This window comes from Tyto alba, unplaced genomic scaffold (assembly GCF_018691265.1).
Source record: "Tyto alba isolate M040663 unplaced genomic scaffold, T.alba_DEE_v4.0 Super-Scaffold_1, whole genome shotgun sequence".
NCBI lineage: Eukaryota > Metazoa > Chordata > Aves > Strigiformes > Tytonidae > Tyto > Tyto alba.
In genome coordinates this window covers 34,678,691-34,703,770 of record NW_024881261.1, presented here as the reverse complement: position 1 = coordinate 34,703,770, position 25,080 = coordinate 34,678,691, and the positions used below count along the sequence as shown (strand labels likewise).

Here is a 25,080-nt window from a genome sequence, read left to right as displayed (position 1 = left end):
CCTGGCACAGTCCTGCGGTCAGACGCTGCGCCAGGAACCGATTCAAGGATAGTGCTCTTCTGAAAAGCAGTTCCACGATTGTCATAGCAGCATCGTGTCACAGATGTGAAATGTTAGTAAAATGAAGTTTAACTGTTAGATGGCAAATCTTTAATAAATGGAGAGATTCAGCCACTTTGTCCTTGGCTTGCAGTGAGAGGCCTCCTACGCTGCGGTTATAGAATGTTCCCAGAGACTTCCATCAAAGCCTCAAGTTTCTAGGGAACTAATGTCAGTGTTTTCCAACACCAGGAACAGTTGTTAATGTTTAATGCTGGAGGCTGCTTCAGCAGCTTTTAACTGGCTTAAGTCTGTGTGTGCGCATGTGTGTGCATCCATCTGACGTGGCTTGGGATATACGCCGAACATTATTTACCCTAGTGGGAACATGCAGTCAGAGGCTTTTTATAGTGTACGTGTTGACCAGCCAGGAAAACTTTAGTAAAATGTCTTCAAAGCTTGAAAAAGCAGTATACAGAAGCGGGCCTCTTTTCAGTCTTCTAACAGGGAAGACTTTCTCTTTACTGTTCATCACAGCATTACATGCAAAAGCAGAAGTGCGATAGCTTCTCTCTCTGCGGCTTTATTTCTAATGATGCTGTAGGATTTGTGTCAACTGTGTCTCTCCTTTGGTACTTTCCTGCAAAGTTCAGAACCACCCACCCATCTCTATATATAATAGAACTTTATATTACACCATTTTTCCTGGAACCAGTAGTTGTTTTTACAGTTGCTAAATGTAACGGAGAATACACTGGTTTCCCCCTGCTTCAGCAGGAATGTTCGAGGTTTAAATATTCCATATTCAGATACTTATCAATGACTTCTCTCATTACTTTACTACATGAATGAATGAATGAATGTGCGTCCGTTGTTACATTCAGACAGTTCATGGCACCATCAAGTGAAATGCCATGTTAGGGCATTTCAGTGTGAAAACACGTTAAGTAGATATATGCTCTATTGATTTTTGATTTGGTTTATGTTCATGACCAGTTAAGTATTTTAATGTTTTAGGAGTTACAAAAGCTACAAAATAGCTAACATCTCACATTTATCCGAAAGGAACATTCTGTATATTGTATGTCCATTACAGTGTAAGAAAATAATGCTTTAAATGTGCTAAATGCTTCCTTTAGTGTACTCCTTAGTTACATTGCTATAGCTGAGCAAATTAGTAAAAAGATTTGAAGAGTCTCAAAACTAGCAGTTCAGTGGATAGGATACAAATCTGGGGTTGTAAGAGAAATTGCATTCCTATTTCTGCCCCAAAACCACATAGCAGATCCGTGAGCAGTTGCTTGGCTAGACATATTTTGCTCTCATTCTTTCTCTGTCTCGTCTTTACACTGCATATTTTTCTGGCAGGGACAGTCTTCCTGAAACTTTATAGAAAGCTTCTCTCTCCTACCAGTTAGGCCCTCTCTGCAGCCACAGGTGATTTTCAACCGGTACATACAGACTTGTGGTTTCATGGCTGCTTTAATCTGACATAAACCCATGATGCAACTTCCCTCTCCTTTGTGCCACCAGTAGCGTTAGTGCAGCTGCATGGTAGGCCAAATCAGAGAGTTGATTCAGTTAAAAGTTCATCTTCCTGGCTTGTTTGGACCACTCTGGTTGAAGACAGCCACTTCTCGTTGGAGCGTGGATTGTGTCAAATGAACCATACAATCGCAGCATAATTGTGCCTCTCTTCTGTGCTAGAATTCACCAAGGGAGTCTCACTGCCTCAGCAGCAACTGTGAAGGATTTCAGCTTATGCTAAATTGGCAACTCGCTAAAAGTAATACAGGGAATATACTTCAAAACTTTGAGGTTGTTGTCAAGGGTCTGTGTTACAGATGCAGCTATTTCCAATTTCAGTATTGTCAAAACTGTTTATTTTTCCTTATTGTGAAAAGTAGCTGTTGTATGCAAATCTTTGTCATACAGGATACCGAGACAGAAGACTTTGCAGTATGTGTAGAAAACCATTTCTGACTAAAGCAAACATGAAAAACATTAGTTAGCTCTGTGTACCACTCTAAGTAAAGCAGTTGGCAATGTTATTTTGCAGATAAGGAGTTATATGCCTGGATGAAGTGTGTGAAGGGACAGCCTCATGACCACAAACACCTGATGCCAACACAGATTATTCCAGGCTCTGGTAAGACCACTTGGAAACAAACAGGTTGTATTTTTATCCAGGTCTTTCTGTGAAGAGAGGCCAGCGTTGTTTCTTGAAACTCCTGATTTTCCATTTAAAAACCTGCAGATGGTGTCAAACCATTGCAGGAAGGCAAGTGATTCTGGGCAGTTAACCACAGGGGGCACAGATGAAGAAGAGAGGAAGAGTATGCTGACAGATGTCTGAAGGGGTTTTGGGAGCAGGCAGTGATGAAATTCATGGTGTTTGTTGTGACTGTTTTATACCTTTTCAGAGCAGAATAAACTGAGTAAATCTGAACTTAGCCATTAGGAGAAAATCTTAGAATAGTACTCCTAAGGAGCAACAGATTTGGGGGGATTTGTTTTTCACTGTTCTCTGTCCCCCCTGCCTACCCAAAAAACAAAAGGTTCATCTGTGGTTTTGGTTGAACATCTGATTGAGCATCTTGAAGCAAAACACAGTGAAGGAGCTTATGATAAATGAAAAAGTAATCCAAAACCCACCTAAATTCAGAAATTTTCTTAGAACCAAGTAAGTTTTATGAAGAAGTGCAGTTAGGTGTGGTGATTGTTGTTAGCACAACTTTCCTTGAGATCTTTGGCAGCATTGATGCAGAGCGGAGAATGGAAAACTGAGATGTGCCCTTTAACTTGTTAAGTAAATTGCCAAGTTATTTCAATCTGGAAATGCAGACCCAGTCATTATTTTATGGGTTGTTGCATGTTAGTTCAGGTAGAAATGAAGGTTGGTTAGATTCCATAATAAATTCAAATTGTGACGTTCCCCAGAACAGGTTCCAGACTGAAACTGGTTTTAATTTGAAATTGTGAAGTGAACGACTCACCTGGAAACAGCACAGTGAATTCTGCTTACATAACGTCAGTTTTGTTCTACGCATACCCATTACCAAACCAGTCTTAAATTAGATGATCACATACTAATTTTTTTGTCAACACGTGGCTCACTTCAATCTGTAGCTTGATGGTTTTATTAAATGAAGCAATGATGCACCCCTTGAACGAGGAGTAAATAATGACTGGCTTGCTTGGTGTGTGCCATGCAGTGGGAATGCAGAGTGAAGGTTAGATTGTTCGCAAGAGTAGTGTGCCATTATTTAATTAAAGACCTTGTTTCTTCCTGCACGAGCTTTAAGGTAAACTGGACAGTTTTGCTACAGTATTTTTGAGTGTTAAATTTAGCATTTTTAATAGTTTAAATTTTTAAAAGATTTGCAGATAGCATTTTAGCATCATTGTGTCTGGTAAAGAGTGTCACAAAATGATTGAGAGCTGCTGATGGTTTTCTTCTTCACTGTGTTCTAGTTTTGACAGATCTTTTAGATGCTATGCACAATATTAGAGAAAAATTTGAAATTAAATCCCATTGTCAGTGTACCAGCAAACAGAGCACACAAGCTGGCAAGCTCCCTGCAATGAACGGTGTGTCTCAGGTGAGTCTAAAATGTGTGTATACATTGCAGTTTGTTCAGGTGTTCTGATTCTTGTGGATTTTTGTATTTCACTAGTAGCAGTTGCCTTTTAATTTGCATATACAGTGGTTAAATGCCAGCCTTGTCTTTGAAGTACACTAAAGCAAAGTTACGTACTTAAAAATAAATTTGTTCTTTACAGGTTTTGCAGAATGTCCTTAACCACAGTAATAAAATTTCTCTGTGCATGCCTGAGTCTCAACAGCAGAATACTCCTCAAAAGTCCGAGACAAACGGTAATACAAGTCCGAGGAGTGATGTAAGCTCAGACAGCAAGTTAACACCACCTGAATCCCAGTCACCACTGCATTGGTTAGCTGATCTTGCAGAGCAGAAATCCAGAGAAGAAAAGAAAGGTATATGCTTGAAGTTGTCATACCATGCCTGTGACTTTGGGGGCACCAGTGATACGTAATTGAATTAATTAGGAAAAATTCACTCAGTTTTTTGTTCAATGAAAAGAAAATACAGTTTTCTTTTCCCCTTTAATTTTAATCTTGAAACTACAATGCCTTCTCCTGGTGGCGTCAGAATCTGTTACCAGAGGAGCCACTAACAGAATGTGTGTGTAACGGGGCAGTATTTTCAGCTGCAGCACCTCGTCATTTGTGACAGGTACTCAGCTGCATGTCTGAGATGCTGAGGGAGGCCTTTTCACAGTCACACTGTTTGACTGCATTTTGAAGGATCTCGTTCATCCTCTGGTGTGTTTTCAGGGGAATAAAGTGCTCGTGCTACAGCATGTTACCACCACTATGAAATGCAGGATACTGGTGCTGTTCCTATATCTGTATCGTGATACAACAGTGTAAACTTCCAATGATTATTTTTGTTTTAGAGAACAAAGAATGTCCCTCTGGAAAACATTCAAAGGAAGAGAAAGACCAGGATAATTTGGAGTCCCAAAACTGTAAAAGCTCTCCTCCTGCATCCCAGAACAACGAGCAGGGCTCAACCTTACGCGATTTATTAACTACAACAGCAGGCAAACTGCGTCTGGGTTCTACAGATGCTGGTATTGCTTTTGCTCCAGTTTACTCTACAGGAACAGCAGTAAGTGTTTACAAGATGCACCTTTTTTTTTACCAGGATTTGAAAATATCTATAATTTGTTTTGATACATTGTAGTTGGAGCAGTCTGATAGCTGCATTGCTTTAAATACTGATTTATAATTAGAATTTTATATGCACGCACATGTTTGCGTTAACATTTTAGTTTTTTATATGTATGTGTGTATGTAGTGATAATTGATACATACTGTGAAGAAAACGTCCATGAAGTTAGATAAAACCTTAACCTGACAAAGCAAAGGAAGAGTCCAGTGCATTGCGTTTCATAATAACTTTGTATTTCAAAGTTTTCCCACGTAAGAATACATTCAGTTTTCTACAAAGGAAGCAGATAACTGCCGCTTTCTGATTGGTAATGAAATATTGCAATTCCTTTTGCAGCAAATGACATTAACTTTATTTGCTTTTACACTGTTTAAACATACCTTTGTTTGTTTTCTGATAGAGTGTCAAGAGTGGAAGGACTGTGCCAAACATACTTGATGACATAATTGCTTCAGTAGTAGAAAACAAGATTCCACCAAATAGAGCACCAAAGATAAATGTAAAATCTGAAATAAAAGATGAGCCAAAGGATGATAGAAAATGTATTCAGGATGACTGCAGTAAACGGTACAGTGATATTCAGTATTCGTGGATCTGTGATAAGCATGTTTTGTGGCTCAGAGACCATAAAAACAACAACAACTGGAAGCTCTTCAAAGAGTGCTGGAAACAAGGAAGGGTAGGTATTGAGCTGTTCAGTCTATAAAGTGACCTCAGTATGAACTCTGGGGGAGTTGTGTTCAGGGACAAATGTGCCTAACTCCATGTTTGAAAATGTATTGTTAGCAGTGGGCAAAAGCTTGTCAGGTAGAGCCTACATATGAACCTCATGTAGTTTAAACTTAACTGCTAATAATAAGGAAGAAATGACTGTTACTGAGATTCAGATTCCAAGAAGGTGTGTGTACGACATCGTGGGTATGGTTGCTGTGGGGGGAAGTGTTAGCAGCTCGGTAGGGCCAAGGTCTTCAGTGTGAGTTTCAGATCCATTTGTACTCCAGTTTAATTGAAGGAGGTGTTTACTTACAAGAGGATAAGTATTGATTTTTAAATTTTATTTTATTGTTTACAGCCTGTTTTAGTGTCTGGTATGCATAAGAAAATGAACTTCAGCCTGTGGAAAGCAGAGTCAATTAGTCTAGATTTTGGAAACCAGCAAGCTGATATCTTGAATTGCAAAGACAGTATTATTTCAAACACCAATGTCAAGGAGTTCTGGGATGGTTTTGAAGATGTTTCAAGTAAGTTATTTTAAATGTATTATTCCATTGATTCTGAACATGGTCAATGTTAGAAACTGCAGTTCAAAATATTCTTTATGGATCTTGGCGCTTTGAAGAAACTTTACTTTAAAAAGAAAGCTCTAGGTAATCTGTTTCCAGAGGATGTGATGGAAACTTGCATTTTCTACCTTTGCAGAATTAAAGGTGCTCTCATATAGTAGTTAGGTCTGACTAAGAAACCAAACAAATTTAATTGCTCCTGAACTAGTTCAGTTTGTTTTGTATCATTCTTGAGTCTCCAAATTAATTCTCTTCTGTTTCATGGATGAAATCTTTATAGACAGGTTAAAAGCTCAGTTATGTATTTGAGTTGAATAAAGTAAAACACCCACAGTGCATTAGTTTTTAGTAATTTTTGTGTTACTTGCAGAACGACAGAAAATAAAAAATGGGGAAACAGCTCTACTGAAACTGAAAGATTGGCCTTCTGGTGAAGATTTCAAGGCTATGATGCCAGCAAGGTATAAGAATTTAATATGAGATATTCTTAAGTCAATCTCCATGTTATTTTTGTTTTCTCATTATGTATTGACACAAATTCAATTACATTCTTCTTTCTTTTTGCTCCAGATATGAGGACTTACTAAAAAGTTTACCTTTGCCAGAATATTGTAGTCCAGAAGGAAAACTAAATTTGGCTTCTCATCTGCCAGGATTTTTTGTCCGTCCAGATTTGGGACCCAGACTGTGCAGTGCATATGGTGAGTATGCGCTGGAAGCGTAGCAGTTACGTCTTCCTTTAAAAGTGTAGAATATCACAGGTTATAGTGCTTGGTAGAAAGCTGAGCTCGCTTGGAGGGTGAACGTAGGAGAAACACATGACTGACTTGCATATTAACAGAGCAGACCCATCAGCCATGAGAGTTTTATTTGTTTCTGCGTTTCTTCCCATCTCTTCTTGTGCTGTTACAGTGTGAAGCATATAAAATGGTTAGCTGCTTTTAGACACAAAGACAGATCCTGTCTTTAATAATGCTGTATGATGAAATACTTAATGAAATATTACTGTGTTCATAATTCTGGTCATGAGTAAATCTCAGCATATTTCTGATAATTTGTATGCTATGCTGTACACTCAAACCTGTCTAGAAAAGGTTGTTTCCCTCAGACCTTTTCCAGCTGCTCCTACTTTTGCAAACAAATTTGTTCACTTCTGTTTTACAAATTGCTGTAATAGACAATAAATAAGTTGTACTTCGCAGCACGATGGCTTTGATTTAAAAAGTTCTCCAGATGTCCTTTGAAATAAACATATTTGTGATAATGATCAAGACATGGATCTGAAGAATTGAATCATTAATGAGACTTCCATGTAATACTATCGCAAGGCTTAGTGTTTTGAAATGTCGTTTTGACTTAAGCATGTGTGTTTTCACCTCTTAGAACTAAAATTAATTTTCCTCTTTGCTTGGGGATTTCTTTTGATTAGGAACTCAGCCTACAGCCAGGCAAAAAAGTGACGCATTTGAATTGATAACCTTGTGTATTCATTGTACTCACATTCTGCTCTGAACAATGTGAAAGGTTGGAAAGGAACATGGTGGTCAGGCAATGTCTTTGATGATTCTGCTGAAATGTCTTCTGTTCTGACACAACTGCTACATAGGGACAGTTACCTGTGCTGAGAGATATCTGGAGGTCTTTGTTAAAAAGTAACATTTTCTTGTTTAGCAAGCAAAACAAAAGCATGTTTGTAGTTTGCATATCTGGGTATTTTCGCACTGAAGCCTGTCTGTGCATAAAACGTTTTTCTGTGATGCTTAGTGTACTCTCAGAAATTTCTTCAGTTAGCTGTTGCACGTTTCTATTTGAAGGTGAATATGCAATCCAACACATCTTAATTTTATCTTATAACACAGGTGTGGCTGCTACTAAAGACCATGATGTAGGAACCACAAATCTCCATATTGAAGTTTCTGATGTCGTGAACATCCTTGTTTACGTTGGTATAGCAAAAGGAAATGGAGTACTTTCCAAATCAGGTAAAGGGAAAGTTCACTGTAAGAGGTGTAGATGGGCTGAATGGTCTGTTGCTTTTAAAATTGACACTGTTCTTCTGAAGCAGATGAAAGATATCTGTTGTAAGTACTTGCTTAAACTTGGGAGACTCTTTGTTTCAAGAATTTGCACACGCATTAACTCTGGATAAAATACACTGCAGTTCATGAATTATGAAATGGTGTTTCAAACACTTTTCACTTCTTTTGCCATTACCTATAATTGATGTGCCATTCTTGTGCTGGGGCTGGCAGAGCAAATGAAAATGCAGGATGAAGGATTTTCTCTGGAAGCTGTGGTAGTTCTAACAATTATGTCAGGATGATCTATGTGCCAAACCTTCTGTTTATTCTGCTCCCTCTGGTTGCACTGTGTTTGCTCTATTGAATTTGGACTGTAATGTAATTTTTCAGCACCAGAGAGCTTAAATGGGTGTATGTTAGTTGTCTGTATGAGGTTTATTGCTTATGTGAACCAGTCTTTAAATCACTGAAATAGTTTCATTTCTTTTCCCCATACTCTTTTGTCCTCTTACTCCATATTCAGCAAATGTAGATTTTGGGTGTGACTAACAGAGCTGCAGTGAGGTTTGCTGTCTTTTTTTTTTTTTTTTTTTTTTGCTTTGTTTTCACTTGCATGTGCACTGAGTTGATAGCAGCAAAACTTGAGCATATTGGGAGAGCTGTAGCTTCTCAACTAGCTGCTGCAGAACAGCATGCAAAACACTGCTTTTGCTGACTGCAGGAAAACATCTTTTTCATCTTCTAATGTTTTGGTGCAAGCCCTGCTTGTTTATTTCAGGTAGGAGAACGTGTTCTATCAAATTCAAGAAATGTAAAAAAGTTTCAATATTAAACATTGTTTTTAAGCTATTTATGGGATTCATGTTCTAGTAACTAATTACAAACACCAAACAAAAAGATCACCTGGGGGCTTCTGTTGTAGTCAGTCTCACACAAATTTGAAAATAAGCTGTTTAGTTTAAGTTTTTCCTCTGTCTCACTTTTAAAAAAATATCTTTGTTGTATCTTAGGAGTTTTGAAGAAGTTTGAAGAGGAAGATTTGGATGACCTTTTAAGGAAGCGGTTGAAAGATTCAAGTGAATTACCTGGTGCTCTATGGCACATTTATGCTGGCAAAGATGCTGACAAGATAAGGGAGTTTCTGCAAAAGGTTAGATTTAAAATATGTATTTTATAAATATGATCTAAGTAACTAGTAAATCAAAGGGGGCTGGCAGAAACCACAAACCCCACCCCTATGCTTAGGGAAGGGAGGGAAGCAAAATTCTTTCCTTTATAGCACATAAAATGAATTATAATTGATCTGCTACATAATCAACAAAATATGTAACATGATATGGATTCCCTTCTTAAGAGTTACAGGTAGCCTGCGAACTCTGAAGGCTCAGGAGGGCATGGAGATCTATTCTTGTCCTTCTCTAATACAAAAGATAATTCTTAGGATAATTTTTTCTGTTGCTGATCTAGTCTTGCATTATCAGATACTGAAATTTTTGTGAATTGTCCCAAGCAAAAACCCTGACCCTTCAACCAAGCAGCCACCAGTCTTCATAAGGACTCTGTGACACGTCGGTTAGCTCGAAGAACATTCCTTGGCTCTTAGTGAAGATGAAAGCAGCTGGGGGTTAACGTACCCAAGGGCAGCAAACCCCGTCAGAGTTAGCTATGGCGCAGGTCTTCCTTCAGCAGCACGTGATGAACAAGTTAGAGCCATACCAGAACCTTTCCAGTTGTTACTTACCGTGTAGGATGAATGCCCACCACTGGGCCATTGATAGTCAGCCGTGACGTTAAATTTAGAGATACCATCTTGGAGGCAGTTTTCTGTGCCCTGTCTTTAGCGTGTTTTCATGTTCTAGAAGTCAGTCTTGACGGATGACATAGAAATACCAAAGTATCACTGAAGTGGTTGCTTGAGAAGAAAAGCCTTCACTGACTTCTGCTGGGGGGAATAAAATCAGACGAGTTTTAACTGGCTAAACCAAAGGGGTCCATAAACAAGCTGGAGGCCAGGGTGTCTGCTTGTGAGCAGGAAGAGCCTAAGAAATTTAGCAGTAAAGATTCTCCTGGACAATAAGGCAGTGTTTCAGTCCCAGGGCAGCTGTCCTCTAGTGCGTCAAACATTTGCTCTTTGGTAAGCTGAACTGTGGGGAAAAATGAGCACTAGTAAATAAAATACTGCTAATTCCAGGAGATTAGGAATTCTGCAGTGAGGCTTTTCTGTTCGTTCAAAAGGTACATGCTCATAAAGTAGGTGGTGGCTCTTCAGTTTGGGAAGGAGGGTTGTGAACAAAATCAGGAATGCAAGGGAACAGGGGGGCCGATGAGTATCACTCAGCATTTCTTTGTTCAGAGCAATTAAGGGCTGTTGTGAAACCTTGAGCAGCAGGTTTCAGACAGCACTTCAGGTGCTGTGTAATAAAGCTTGTCATTTGCTGCCACAGCCTGCCATGGTATCCAGAATGAATTGTGTACTGCCTTGCGTTTTTGGTGTGGTGGTATTTTTTAAATACTGAATTGGGGATTAATAGATAACGAGACCTTGGGACCACTTTGCTTGCTGATAGACTTAAAATCTCAGTGTCTCGTTAGTACAGAAGAAAGGTGATAATACACAAAAACATTGTCAAGCTCTGCATCACATAATTAGGCATATTTAATATCAATATGAATAAAAAATTATGTTTTTAATGAGATAACTGTCTTCTGAGTCATGACAGATGGTTTGGATATGCATCTTTCATCCTTAGTCACATTTTTCCATTTAGTCTCTGTGATTGATTAATTAGCAATTGGTTAAGGGTAATATTTGTTTCCCTGTGGTTAACTTGATGAGAAATGGTTGTTCCAGTTAAGTCTACTGCTGTCAGGAAGTACGTTTTTTTTATGTCCATTATTTTTTCTGTGTTCCTTGATGGGATGGTAGGAGTATAACTTGTTACCACAGGGTGGTTGAAATTGGAAGGGGACCTCTTGAGGTCCTTTTACACAGCCCTGCACTCAAGCAGAGTTGCCTGGAGCAGGTTGCCCGGGACCATCTGACCCTTAGTTTTATGTGCTGCTTTTTTCCTGAGCTGAGGTTGTGGTGTTGCGTGCCACTGTCAGAACAGGAGGTTGTAAGCTTGGGGAATTGGCAGCATAGGAACTCTTGAGGTCAGATTTTATTTTCTTGATGAAAGAAGTCACACAGAGAGCATGTTGCTTATTGTGCCGAGTTCTTTAAAGCTCTACATTTTGGAGTGGGAGTTCTGCAGATGTCTTCAGTTCAGTGGGTCTTCCCACTTCCTTTGAGGTTCTTTTGAATCCCTAACTAAAATTCTCATTTGGGTATTGGGAACACAGTAGTGTTGCTTTGTAAGTTAGGTATACTTACAGCTTACTAGCAGAAAGTTCAGCTTCTTTTGAAAGTGACTTGGGATCTTCTCTGTACTTACAGATAGCGAAAGAGCAAGGCTTAGAAGTTTTACCAGAGCATGATCCAATACGTGATCAGAGTTGGTATGTGAACAAAAAACTTCGCCAAAGACTTCTTGAAGAATACGGAGTAAAAACCTGTACAGTTATTCAGTTTCTTGGTGATGCTATTATTCTACCAGCAGGAGCACTTCATCAGGTAATGTACATCAGTTTAAAGACACACAGGATTAAATAACGTAAATACAATAAATAATTGTTTTCAAAGACATTATTACATCTGTACTCAGATTTTATTTTCATACTGATAGTTATGACTGCATAGGAATGTATAATAAGGTACCTCTGCTTTTATAGATGACTCGCCAGTACTAACATACACCAACTTGAACACTTGAAATGGTATTGTTCCTTTTTTCCTTTAAAATGAAAGATGAGCAGACTATTATTAACCACTTTTTTCCACTTTTCATTAGCACTTTTCTAAATAAACTGGTGTTAGTTATGGCAAAGTCAGGTTAGTATTTTTTTCTTCTAAGCCAAAAGTTAACATAACCCAGGAGGCGCAGGGGGAGAAACCCAAGCAGATGAGAATACCTGGATGTCAGGTGTCGTTGTTTTGCCCTTCAGCTATAGGAGAACTACAGAGACAGTTTGGGTGTAACAAAATGTTTCTGTAACAGGATTTGGAGATGTTAAGTTCCTTTTTACACAGAAGGTACATCAGTCACCAGGAGTCATCACTGGCTCTTCAGCAGCTTTCCTTACCATCAGGGAGAGGGGTATCACCTTGGCAGCAGCTGGCCTGATGTAATTCTTAGTTGTGTTAAGAAAAAGTCCTGCTGGTAGGGCAGCTCTGGAGAAACAGCATGAATGTGTGTGGCAAGCTTCAGCCCGCTCCCAGCACACAGGGTTTGTTACTTCTTTTTGTTTGGTGGGGGTTTTTTTCTTCACAGTCTGCAAACTGTTTCTCCTTGGTGAAAAGAGGAAGAAAGCACAACTGTTCAGACACGATTTTTGGGCAGTTCTAGATTTATTTATTTCTTCACCCTGTGAGCCTTTTCCTGTGTCAGCAGGAAATGGAGCCTGCTTTCTTGCTGTCTTGCCAGCTGTCAAGCACCACTAATTAGGTAGCTGACTATCAAGGAATGAGGAGCATCCCCACCCTGCAGTGCGGATTGTAAACCATCTTGCTGTTAAAGATTTATCATTGATTTCCAGCCGGGTTCAAGCGGGGCCAGGCCTTTCTGAAGAAGATGCTATTTGGTTTCTCATCTGCAGATCAGCTTCCAACCGCCACCTCTTCTGGGCAGAGAGGAAGCATTGGCTTACCATGTCACCATGACCAGGGCAGTAGGGTTTTCTCTGTGAAAAAAACTACTGGGTTGAGGTGATGACAGGTTTTATATCCCTGATCTGTCTGCTGGCTCTGACAGTTGCTGGGGCACTGAAAGCAACAGGTACCTTACCCAGACCAGACTTCTTCCTCATCCCGGTGAGCCTTTAGACAGGTTTCACATGGTGGTATGTTAACCCTGGATGATCTGCGTGGATTTGTTTCCTGGCAAAAGAAAGAAGAAAAAGCAAAAGAAGAAACCCAGGTGACCAGATCTTGGGTGGTTGTAGGTTCTTTCCCTGTACAGTGTCTCCAGGGCTTGGTGTTGGTTCACAGAGGTGAAGGGGCGTCTGGCATTGACGTTACTCTTAGCTCCTGTTAGGCTAAAGCAGTTAGGACTCCCAGAGTTGATAAGATTTGAATTGCATCCTCCAGTAACCTTACGCTGATCTCTCGAAACAAGGGAGATATATCCCAGATACAAGAGTGAAAAGGGAACCCACAGAAAATAACAAACATACCGGGAAATTTGTTTTATATAGCATGTGGCATTATATAAAGGCATGCAGAATATCAGACATGAAGTAGTGGGGTTGTTCCAGGCTTCCCTGCGGTTCACAGGTTTAAGGACCAAAAATAAGACCACTCTTCTCTTTATCTCCTTGGCTTTAAACTCCAGATTGCTTTTGAAGTGGTAATGTTCTAGCTTCTGGCACTAAGGAGTTAATAACATGGTGTTTTTAAACCTTAGTGGGTGAAGCTGTGAGAACCTTTTCATCTTCAGTAAGAAGTTCCTGTGAATCTGCCACGTAGGAGGAAATGAAAGCATCATGTTCTTTCATGTACGTGTATAGTATTCTCTATATAGAGATGTATAAATACTGACCTTAGGGATCAGCACCAGCACTTCATATATACAAAGCACATTTAAACACTTAAAAATAAGTCTGAACAAGAAAACATACCAGGTTAAGTTTACATGTTAAGTGTTTTGGATTTACATGCACATCATGAATCTTTAATGATTAAAACTGGATGAGAGTTGATACTAAATCTGGTGGTAAATTAACATTTTAATTTTTATTTGCTCATCAGTAATGTTGTGGAGAGGAGGAAACGGGGCAGAGGGGTGGGGTTGGGGAGCCCGGCTGCCTGTGGTCACTGCCTAGTGCAGCCCAGACACTTCCCTGCTAGAGCCAGTCAGGCTTGTGGGCACACGGCTGCTTCTGACAGCTTGGTCTAGGTTTTTACTGCTCTAAACATGGGGGAGGTTGTGTGTATTTCTTCTATATATTCTCTTTTTCCCCCCCTCCAGCTCCTGTGGATTCATGTCTAGCTTTGAAAGGAACTTGTTCTTAGTATTTTATAGTAGCATAAAGCCATTCCTCCTGCTTCCCAGGTTTCCCCCCTCCTCCCCGTGTACTTGCAGGCAGCAGTCACATCCCCCTCGTGATCGTTTCGGTAGGCAAAGTGAAACAGCTCCGCGGGCGGGCGGGCGGGCGAGCCTCTCCTGTGCGCTCTGAGGGTCCGAGCAGCCGGGTCAGCACCTCTCGTGGAGGGAGCTGCTCTCGGGGGGAAGCAGAAATAGATACAGCACTGGACTGATCTCCTCTGCAGATGCTTCCCTGGATGTACCGTGAGGGATGCACAGGAGGATTGTATCTTCTTTCTTGGCTGTATGGGGAGGGGAGCTTGGAAGCATCCCCCGCTTTGCTGGAGTCTGGGCCTTGTTCTCCCTGTGCGGTTCTAACAGCAAGCCCTCAGCTCTGCTTGGAAACTTTCCCAGCTAAAAAAAAAAAAAAGGGGGGGGGTTTTTTACTGGTTTTGAATGATTCACTCTTTCTGCTGCTCTGCTCTGGGTCATTCTGTATCACAGTTGTCCCTTAGGGATGCCCTCCCTGGATTTAATTTGGCAACTCTGAATCGGTAAAACATTTTAGTATTGAATTAAAAGCTAGAAACACTTGAGTCAGTGATTGAAATGTGTTGTTCAGGCTACACGCAGAACTTGTTCACAGTGGAACAGGTTATTATAATGTTGTTTTTTGTAGTGGTATTATCTTGATTTAACAGCAGGATTATATATTGTAAAATAACAGGCTGGAGGTAACGTGACATCCTGGCGATGTTACGATAAGGATGTAGGATAAAGGTCTGGGAGCTGCGTGTGCAGAGCTGCCGGGCCGAGCGCCGGCCGCGGAGCGGAGCCGTGGGGGGATCGGCCGCCCCTCGGCGTGGGGCAGGAGCTGGGCGGCGAGGGGCTGCCCCCCGCCCGGGCTCCCAGCCCCGCTCGCCTCTCCCCGGCCCGGGCCGGGGGCAAAGCGCGTCTCCGGCTTCGGCTGCCGTAGTCCTCGCCCCGCAAACCTCAGGGGAACTGTTGCTAAAGGTATTTGTTGCTGTGCGGTGGTGTGTCAGCTTGTGTTGGAAAGAGAACTGCCCCTGGGCTGCCAGCCGGGCATTCCCGTGGTAAGCACCAGATCCGTCTGCCCCGTAAGGACTTGCACGCCGATGCGGCAGGGCCTGGAAGGGGGGAAGGAGGTTTAAGGCGCAGCAGAATGAAAGGGCTGAGGGCAACAAATATGGCCCGTTCTGCAAGGGGGGGGGGAGGACAGAATCAGTAAAAAAAAAAAAAAAAAAGAAAAAAAAAACCCCAACGACAAAAAAAAATGTCTCAGTGAGGAGAAAGTGAGAGGGTGGGGTGGGATTTGCATGGGGCAGAAAGGCAAACAAGGGCAGGCAGAGACTTGAAAGGGGTGAGAAGCCTGCGAGGGGCCGGAGCCGGCCCGGCTGCGCAGCGCAGTCAGCGGGGCCCTGGGGAACCCCCAGCAGAGCGCTGGCGGGGCCCTGGCGGAGGCACCTCGGCAGCTGTTTCCTTGCGCCTGGCTTTCTGCCGTTTGCAAATTGTGTGGCATCAACCAGCCCTCATCCTCTCCAGAATTATTTTTGTTTTGATTCATCTGCAGGAGGGAATGACACTGCTTTGTCCTTGATGATTACGAGGCTGCAGAAACCCTGCGTGTGACACTAGTGTCGAGCTAGGGGTTACCCTCCGGGATTTCACCTGTAAAGGGGCAAGCTACCTTATAAAAATCAAACTCAGGCAGTGTTCTTGAAAATATTTTTCAAGTGAAGTGCTGCGTCTGCAACTGTGCAGACCCCAAAGGTGTTTTGAATGTCGGGTATCACAATGGAAATTTTACAGTATGCGTTAAAAAACTCCAGCTGTTGCTAGGCTTGAGCTTAAAATATACAGATCTTCCTCAGGACTGAGCAGGGCAGGACTGTTTATTTGCTGGGGTGGGGAAGTCGCTCCTTCCCCACCCCCCCAGGCCTATTCAAGTGCAGAATTGATGTTGCACAACTTGGAGCAGTTGTTGGAATTAGGGGAAATGAGGCTTTTGAAACGGTGTAATTTGCAAGGGCTTAGGGTTGCAGACCTGATGCTGTGTGTTTCTGAAGAGGGCAAACAGGAATTGGGCAGCCAGGTCACAACTGGGAAGTGTTTTTTGCTTTCCCCTGTGCCCCAGGTGCGACCTGGGTGGCGCGAGATGGCGGCCGTTTCTCTCAGTAGTTACCTCTTGCCAGTAAGTAGTGTTTAGAGAAAAAAGTGCTTTTCCTTCCTCTCTCTTCTGAACCTGCCCCTTTGTTTGTGTTGGTGTTTTGTTGTTGTTGTGTTTTTGTTTTTTTTTTTAAGTATTTCCACCAGCAGTAGCTTCCCAGCTTGGGGCCAGGAGCCGGGTCCCGCCGGGCCGAGCTGCCGTGGGCTCGGTCGGCAGCTTCGGCGCCGGCACGGGGGGTTCTGGGAGCTGCTGGGAAACGGGTGGTGCAACGCCGGGGAGCGCCTTGGGTTGGTGTCCCAGCCCGCTGCAGGGAGGAGCCCCGCGCCGTTCAAAGCCTGCCTTTTGCCAGGAGCTAACTTGGATAAGTCGAATACACTTAATTGCGCTCCACGTAAACCGCATAAAGACGCCCTTCAGCCTGATAAGCCAGCCTGTGGTTCAGGAGATCTCAAGGCCCACTCTTTTCTCAGGTATCTCTGCCAACCAACCACCTCAAAATACTAATTATCGGTCTCCTCTTCTTGTTATTTTGGATAGGTGCAAAATTTTCACAGCTGCGTTCAAGTAACCGAAGACTTTGTGTCCCCAGAACACCTTGTACAGTCTTTTCACTTGACGCAGGAGCTGAGGCTGTCAAAGGAGGAAATCAATTACGATGATAAACTGCAGGTAGGAAATGAATTCTGCTCTGGAGGCTGTGGGGAAGGCCGGGCGTGCTCGGGCTCATTGAAATGCGGAGCAGTGCGTGGAGCTACTTCCTCGCCGCTGTTCACACAGAATAACAATGAGCAGCAGCGGCAATGCCAGGGGTGTAAATGACTCTCCCTCCAGTTGCTCCATTTATGCATTTCACCTTACCTTTTAGAATGTGTAAAAAGCTGTTGCCTTTTGCACTGGCTTGAGGTGGCTTTCCTGGTTGTTGGGGTTTTTTTTGTTTTTTCATCCGCTCAGCTTAGGGCTCAGTCCTAAACGCAGTTTCTTTGCAGAGTTCCTTCCTCGTAGACCTCACTGAAATCTGTGCTGTTCTTGCAGGTTAAAAATATCTTGTATCATGCGGTTAAAGAAATGGTGAGAGCTTTGAAGATTCACGAAGGCGAAATGGAAGATATGGATGAAAACTAAGCACGCTCTGCTTTTCTGTGTTAACATCAAACGGAGGTTATTTTTTCTAACACGTGAACAGTATGCACACTAATTTAAGCTTCACAAACCATCAGTGCCAAGAAAACATAGTCATCGTATTTACTTGTTAACGACACTGCAGCGGTAGAGCTTCATATCACAGCCACTGTGATTACATGTTAGACTTGCAAACAGTTACGCAGCGTTCTGCTGTCCTGTATTATAATGTACATGAAGTTTGTGAAATGTCAAAGATTTAAGATGATGTATTTATTTTTGGAAAAAAAACCACAAAATTCTATGCTATATTGTTGATCAAATGTAAATGTGACCTGTACAGTTTGCTAAAATAATTCAGATATTTTTCACTACATTGAGACAGTTACTGTGAGAGTAGGACACAAACACCAGCTATTGCCTGCATTTGGGATCTTGCTGAGTCCGCACAGCAGTCATGTCATAATCTGCAAATTACTGCCAAATAATTGTAAACTTTGTAAAATATAAAGTATATAAAGTAGATATTAAATACAGACACTTCAGTATTTTATTGAAGCTATTCAGTGTACAATTAAACGTTTTCAAAAGGTGTAATTTATTTAAAAATTGTCTCATTTTGGTAAAATTTATGTGAACTTTTAAAGCTAAATATTAAACTTAATATGCTATGTAAATATATACATATATACATTCAATGATGTATTTTTTTAAAACATTGGCTTGCTTTAATTTGTTAAAAGTGCAAGTGTTACACATGCTTTGTACATTGAAGTTGAAAGGGGTTTTACATTTTCCATTAAAATGACTTTATCAAACGTCGTCTCATCGTGTTGGTTTTTTATGTCTGTGGCCGGAGCCGCGTCCCTGGAGAGGCTGGGCCGGGGTCCCCGCGCCCGCTCTGCCCTCTCGGGGCTCCCGACAGAACCGCGGGGGCGCGCGCGGGGGCACGGCCTCTCCTGCAGAGTGAAACAGCCTAAACGTCGCTTACGTTCGGTCTTTAATAACCCGGCACTTACCTGGGGGGAAGGAGTTGCTATAGAATGATTTTTTTTTTTTTTTTTTTTTAATAGCACCTTGGCTTCTTACAGTTCAAGCAATTCCACAGAACAGCGGGTGTTTTAAAAAAAAGGATTTGCATCTGGTTTTATTCAATAATGATAAATGTTAGACAGTCGAGCAGAATTCCAGCTCTTGGAGTTAGTTTGAAAAGTTGAAGTGTACCTGGATTTAAGTTATCAAAACTGTATGAATGTTTAGATTTGCTACCAAGTGCTGGGGGCAGCTCTTAGCTGGCTCGTCACACATCCGCAAGTGGGGAGCAACCAGCCCGGGTCTGACAAAGTCTCACTGGGTTTTGCGTCACCGAAAATAAAAACCACAACCCCCAAATAAAAAGCCCATATAAATGATCTTAAGAAATAGTGAAATGTGAAAGTAATGTCTGGTTCCAAAAGTGAGGTTTTTATCTAGTTGGTTTGAAAACTGGGGGTTTACCTGAAGTTGCAAAGAAATACTTCGGGGTTAACGCTGCTGTGCTTGGCAGCTGCCTCTTGGCTTCGTACCCGGACCCGTGCGGAGTCTCCCCTCACCCTGCGTGTAGCGCAGAGCCGGAGCGTTGGCTGGAGAACGAAAACCTGCCACGGGACCTTTGCTGAAGGACGGGTGGACTCGAGTCGCACGTACCTTTTTTAAAATTAAAGTTCAGAATATGTAAACGAGTGAATTTTAATCGAGTCTAAGTATTCTTTCCCCGCCGAATTGAGCTTCGGTGCCGTTGTTGGGGCCTGGGCCGTGGCTGCTGCCAGCCCAGCTCCCTCCTTGTCCCAGGGTGTCTCCGCAGTGGCACCCAAGGGCTGCTTTCCCCCGGGTTCCCATCGGGAAGCGTCACGTCCTGGCCGAAGCCTGGGGCTCCCCGCTCGCCTGCGGGTGCGTGGCGGCCGGCGGCGGCACGGCAGCCAGCACCCCGAGTTTCGGTGCCGACCCCCGTGGGGCGCGGGCGGCTGCCCCGTCCCCCCGCAGCACTCGCAGACCCGGGGGGATCCCTGCCTGCGCCTGGGAGGCTGAAGAGGTTCTCGCTGCCTCAGGTGGGAACCGAAGGAGCCGCTGAACAGAGGCGAGTTATTAAAGTTGTGACCTTTTCCCTGCCACCTTTGCTGATGAATTCCTTAAGCGCATGACAAAGCTGTTAATCTGCAAAAATGTGTGGGTGAAACAGATGGTGAAGCAGCAAGAATCCTCCCAAAGAAAAGCCTGAGAGATTGACAGGATTTTGAGACAAAATGTCTCATTGTGGAGAGGCAGAAGCCTGGGCTCAAGCTGCAGCGTCGCATGGTGTGTCCACAGTCCCTGGGGTAAGTACATCTTCGCTGCTTTTCTCGCAAAGATCAGTTGATAAATTAATTCGAACTGCCTAAGTAGTCCCTGTAGAGTTTTACTGTCCACTCGATTTGTTTAGTGGAGTTTCTCTATAGTAAATGGATGCGGTAGTTACACCAGATGTATAGTTTAAAAATGTTGTGGTTAATGGGTATTTCGGACGGATTTGCAAGGCATAAAAACACAACCTGATGCGTTTTGCAAGTCGCTTCGGGAATTGCTGCGCTTGGGGATGGGGCGGCCTCGTCAACGGCCCGCAACGACGGCGGCGTTTCCCGGCGCCGAGTGGGAGGGGGAGAAGCCAAAGGCGAGCGAACAAGGGAAACGTGGCACGAGCTGAGCGCGACCGGGAGCGCTGCAGAGCCTCTATTGCTGTCGACTTGAAAAGACGCTGCAAGGCACATGCTGCCTGCGTTAGCAGACCACAAGAAGTTGTTAAAGGTAACAGCTACTCTAAATAGCGCTAAACGAGGCCAAAAATTCTGGGGTTTTTTAAGTAGTCAGTGTACCAACTTGGGCTTATTGGATATCTTAACATTTCTTGGCTCCCTCGCAATGAAGCGGAGCTCCCCGCTCCCCTGCAGGAAATCGGAGCAGGAAGTCGGGCTGGCGTTGTGCTCGCTGCCCGTGTGACCTCGGGTTTTCATAGCTGATGTCCCAGACTAAAAAGGGGTTTGTGGGGAGGTGTGATTTGTTTTCAGGTTAATTTTCCCCCCTCGACCATTTCCGTGTCCTGTGAGGCGTTACGGGGTGTGTTTTTCCCATCTTCCTTTCCTAAAGACTCTCGAGGAGGTTTCCTGGTCTATAATCCCAATTATTTTATTATAGCTGAAAGCATTCAGTGAGATCCACTGAAGCTGTTTTGAGGGCAGGAACACCGTCCACTCCTAGAGCATGAATATGAAATCCCATGCCATCTTCTGCCACCTTCCTACTGGGACCAAGCTGTCTGGATCTGCTGTGCTCTCCGTGAAAACTCTTCCTTCTCTTTTCTTCTGTCCTTTGAAAACTCACGTCTCAAAGTCACCCGAACCGCAAGCCCTGCTCTCCGCACGCCCCCGCCTTCCCTCACGCCTTCCCAGCTCCCTGTCGTCTCCATCCACCGCGCTGCCGCACAATAAATGATCACGGCAATTTTTTTTCTTATTGTATCTGCAGAGGTAACTAACAAAGTAAGTAATTAACAAAGAATAAAGCGGGGCTGCTGTGACCTGAAGTATTTCAGCACAGATGGCTGGCTGCGTACATGGTTTAGCTGAAACAGAAGTTACTGGATTGCTGGCACTGCCAGCAGCGAAACCGTGGTCCCCGTTGTGCGGGTCAGACGTTGGGGGTTTTAACAATCTGGTTTTAAAATGTATTTATTCTGCTCTTCCAGCTTCACGGAAATTGCTCAGCTCTCTGTGTGTAAACCAAACCCCCCACCCCGATCAGCGCCACGTTCTCATGCTCCCTGACCTTTTCGGTAGGTGGTCATTTCGTTCGTACCCTCTCCCGTGACATCCTGTCAGGGCCTCTCCTGCTCTCACAGCTGACGGCCTTCCCCGCCCCGCGCCCGTAACTGGGAATTTCCCTTCCTTCCTCCTTCCACAGCCACCCTCGCCCCGTCCCGCTGCCTTCCCGAGCAGGATGTTTGTGCTCTCCCCCGCATCCGCGCTGCCTCTCCCTGTCGAGCCCCCCGGAGCACAGCTTGGCTGTGCTTTCCCCTCCTAACCCCCAGCTCTGCCTCCAACCGTGTCAGCTCGCTGCTGGGCTCCCGCTTTCCACCTTTTGACTTGCGCTTTGTTAGCAGGAGCGCCGCTCCTCCTTCTCCGCCTTTGTGCTCCCAGGGTACGTGTGCCCCGCCGGGGCAGGGGAGCGCTCGGTGGCGTGGGGGCTCCTCTGAGGCCGTGTCCACCGCCACGGCCCTTTCTTTCCGTCTCAGCAGGGCGGCCTTGGAAACTCTGACCAAGGAGCAAATGATCTGCAGCCTTAGCAGCGCACACAAACTAACCTCTGCACTTTCTTCGTTTGTTCTCGGAGGTTTTGAAAAGGAAGTGAAGATCTATAGATAGCTGGTAGGAAAATCTCGCCTCACATCACACTGAAGACATGCTTTACCTGATGCGCTGCGTGCAAACAGTTGCATTTTAAACGTGGGCCTTTCTACAGCTAAGCGGTAGACCAAAGGGTTTTTACCGTTTCCTTTCAAAGGGAACATTTCTGGTACCTTCCAACCATACCAATATAATATATTCTCGGCACAGATGCCTGTTCCTTCTTCCAGTCCCTGGGCATGTGGTTTTATCGCAGCTCTGTGCTTCCTTCGTGGAATTAAAGAGCAGGGTTTAGTAGCTCTGAGGCAGGAAATCCTGTATTTTCACAGCTCTAAGGACTTCATATTGTTTGATCTCAATAATACCTTAACTCCTGCAGCAAATGGGCCTGAGGGAACACTTCACATGATTACAAGACAAAAAGCCTGGGTAAGTTTAGTTTACTCCTGGTAAAACAAACGTGGGAGAGAAAGGAGGTGGAGGAAAAGATGGGCACAGCTCTGAGTCGTTGGGGAGCAATGAACTTCTTTTTACACCACTGAACTCCGCAGAAATACTCGGGCAGGAGCGTCTGGCAAATGCTGCCCGGCCCGCACCGATCTGTGGCAGCCACGCCACCGCTCGGATTGCTTCTGAGCAGTCTGACTGACTGATTTTGGTTTCTACTGTACTTTCAGTCCGGTTCAGTAAGGGATTTTCTCAGCTGTTGTTGTGGCCGTACCTGCTTTTCTCTGTCTACTTTGCTGCTTTCAGAGAACCACCCAACGGCCTGGCTCTGAAGGCACCTTGACAGATCACCCGGGCCAACCTCCTGGGGGAGAAGCGGCCCAGAAGAGCAGCAGCCCCCAGCACTGAGAGCAGCTCGGCGGGGATTGCGGGTGGCCGAGAGCTGCCGCTGACAGGAGCGCGGGAAGGAGCTCAAGGCCAGAGCTCCTGAAAATGCCCTCAGAGGAAGAGGCCACAGGATGCTCCTTCCCCTTTGGAAAAGGCCAAAACGTAAGCCCCAACCCTCCGCTGTTTTGGTTTCAGCTGTCACCGTGAGCGGCCCCGGCGCTGCAGCCTGCAGGCGCTCTGCTCGCGAGACGCCGACGTTACCCGCAGCGCCCGCCCGCCGCCAGGGGGCGCCCGCTGCCAACGCAACCGGCGCCGGGCGCTCGCCCCGCCCACCGCCCGCGGCCCCGCCCACCGCCCCGCCCGGGGCCGGCGCGTCCATCTTGGTGGGGGGGGAGGCGGCGGGGGAAAGGGAAATAAGATAAATAATAATTAAAAAAAAGCTATCGGTGAGAGGAAGGGAGCTGACGAAGCGGCGCAGGAAAGGCCAAGCGGGTGTTTCTTTTTGCCACTTCACGCTGGCAGAACCCAAGCAGGGGAAAGGCAGTAATCATTTTAAACCAGCTTTAAATTGTCGGGACATAAACCAATTGCTGGCGGACGCTGTTGAGTAATTGCCTCAGATTTCGCGCTCTGTAGCTATAAAACTTGTCCTCTAGTGGCGAGTTGTGCTTCTACCACCTTTCATTCTTTAAATGGACTGTAATTGCCCAGCTCTGAACTCAGACCAAAGGATTCCCTACTCAGAAAAATTAAAGTATTTCATCTTATTTCACACACTTAGCTTTTTCCCTGGAACATAAAGAATTTTAGACGGAAAGGTCGGTCTCTGGACCACCCGGAACCACTCCGCTCGCCTCCTCACCTTCGTGGGGCTCGTGTGACGCCAGCCGGCGCGGCTCACGCTGCAGCCCAGGGCTCCTCTCCTCCTGAAGGGAACGCCGCACCCGTCCTCCTTTCCGCATCGCTCACGGGCGTGGAAAACTCATGCTAAGCCGTGCTGCCCGCAGTTTGATTTCGGCGGCAGTCATGTGTTGAGTAGGCAGACTGCAAGAACAAACAAACGTTTGCATCGCAGGAGAGAAAAGTTTTAACAACACTTCACTTTCAAAAGCAGCAGCGTGAAGTTTTGCCCCTACTTGGCTCCCTTCCTACAGAGAAGCAGCTTCATTTGCATCTGGTGTTTTGTTTGCAGCTTTATACGAAGGGACAGTTTAGTCTTAAAAACATAAAGCAAAGCTCACAATTCCCCTACCCCCTCTCTGAAGAATCCTGACTCTTCAGCAGAGGTAGCCAGGCTAAACATGACTTCCTCCTCCCCCAGCTGCTGTTTGCAGAGACAGCTGAAATGTCTGTCTGTGGCTAACAGCCCTGGGCTATCATCCCTGGCAATTTTATTTCCTTCTTGTGAGCACATACCGTTTTCTTTGCTTTACTCCCGTGGATCAGAACGCCATGCTCCGCTGCCTTGCTCCCTGTGCCAGCCGGGCAGGTGACAGCAGAGGCTGTAACTCGCCCTGCTGTGGGAGCCGCGCGCTGGGGCTGACCTGGAACAGGTTCCCTCATCACAGCTGCTCTGTGACACCACGGGCTAAACTGCTCCAACTGAAAAATAACTTTATTTTTTCCCCAGAAAGTTTAGTTTCCTGCTACAATTCAGCACAAGGGACGGACCTCCTCTAATGAACTTGTCTTACCTTTATTTCCACAGGCTTTTTCTAGCCTCCAGTCCCTCCCTCCTTCAAGCGGGCGCAGGAGACGCCAGGCATACAGAGGTAAGGGGAGAATCTGCACAACAGTAAGGTGTCCTTGCTGCATGGCCAAGTCTATTCTGGAAGAAAAATGAACCCTTAGAAAGCAAGCTTACCTTGTAGCAGCACAAGAATAACTTAAAATGGGGTAGCTCGCAACACTTACCACTCTTCATTAATCAGTACCGGCTGAGGTTAACTAACGCCTCCAGCACGCATTGCAACACCCTCCTGGGGAAGGCCGGGGTTCAGGGGACACCCCGGTGCCGGGGCAGGGCTGGCGAGGGCCCGGGGGCAGGGCACGGGCTGCCCGGTGCTGAAAGGGGCCAGGTGTGAGGAGGGCTGCGCCGCCCGCCCCAGGCCCCCCAGGGGGTCGTGCAGCCCCGGGGTCCCCGTCCCCGCGAGGAACCCCGGCGCGGCTGCCCCCGACGCCTCGGGGCGCTGTAGGTGTTAGGAGCCAGCCCTCAGCCAAGGCCCTTCACGTAGAGGCACGGCCCCCTGAACTCATCCCAGCTTTCCCGTGTTTGCTGGATGATGAACACAGAAGTTCAGCT

General features: G+C 44.8%; 1 protein-coding gene across 4 annotated transcripts in view; it reads left to right on the top strand.

Annotated features, from left to right (window-relative positions):
* The window catches only part of JMJD1C (jumonji domain containing 1C), a 167,695-nt gene extending 149,348 nt beyond the window's left edge, over positions 1 to 18,347 (top strand). For all 4 annotated transcript variants that reach the window (XM_032994618.2, XM_032994620.2, XM_042792919.1 and 1 more), the window contains 13 exons: positions 2,099 to 2,188; positions 3,514 to 3,641; positions 3,823 to 4,036; positions 4,519 to 4,733; positions 5,197 to 5,475; positions 5,869 to 6,037; positions 6,450 to 6,540; positions 6,650 to 6,780; positions 7,939 to 8,061; positions 9,111 to 9,250; positions 11,537 to 11,713; positions 16,948 to 17,079; positions 17,443 to 18,347. In XM_032994618.2, the coding sequence (XP_032850509.2) occupies positions 2,099 to 2,188; positions 3,514 to 3,641; positions 3,823 to 4,036; positions 4,519 to 4,733; positions 5,197 to 5,475; positions 5,869 to 6,037; positions 6,450 to 6,540; positions 6,650 to 6,780; positions 7,939 to 8,061; positions 9,111 to 9,250; positions 11,537 to 11,713; positions 16,948 to 17,079; positions 17,443 to 17,532 (1,979 nt within the window). In that variant the 3' untranslated portion in view covers positions 17,533 to 18,347. The remainder of the gene's footprint in view (positions 1 to 2,098; positions 2,189 to 3,513; positions 3,642 to 3,822; positions 4,037 to 4,518; positions 4,734 to 5,196; positions 5,476 to 5,868; positions 6,038 to 6,449; positions 6,541 to 6,649; positions 6,781 to 7,938; positions 8,062 to 9,110; positions 9,251 to 11,536; positions 11,714 to 16,947; positions 17,080 to 17,442) is intronic.
* Positions 18,348 to 25,080: the final 6,733 nt, after the last annotated feature.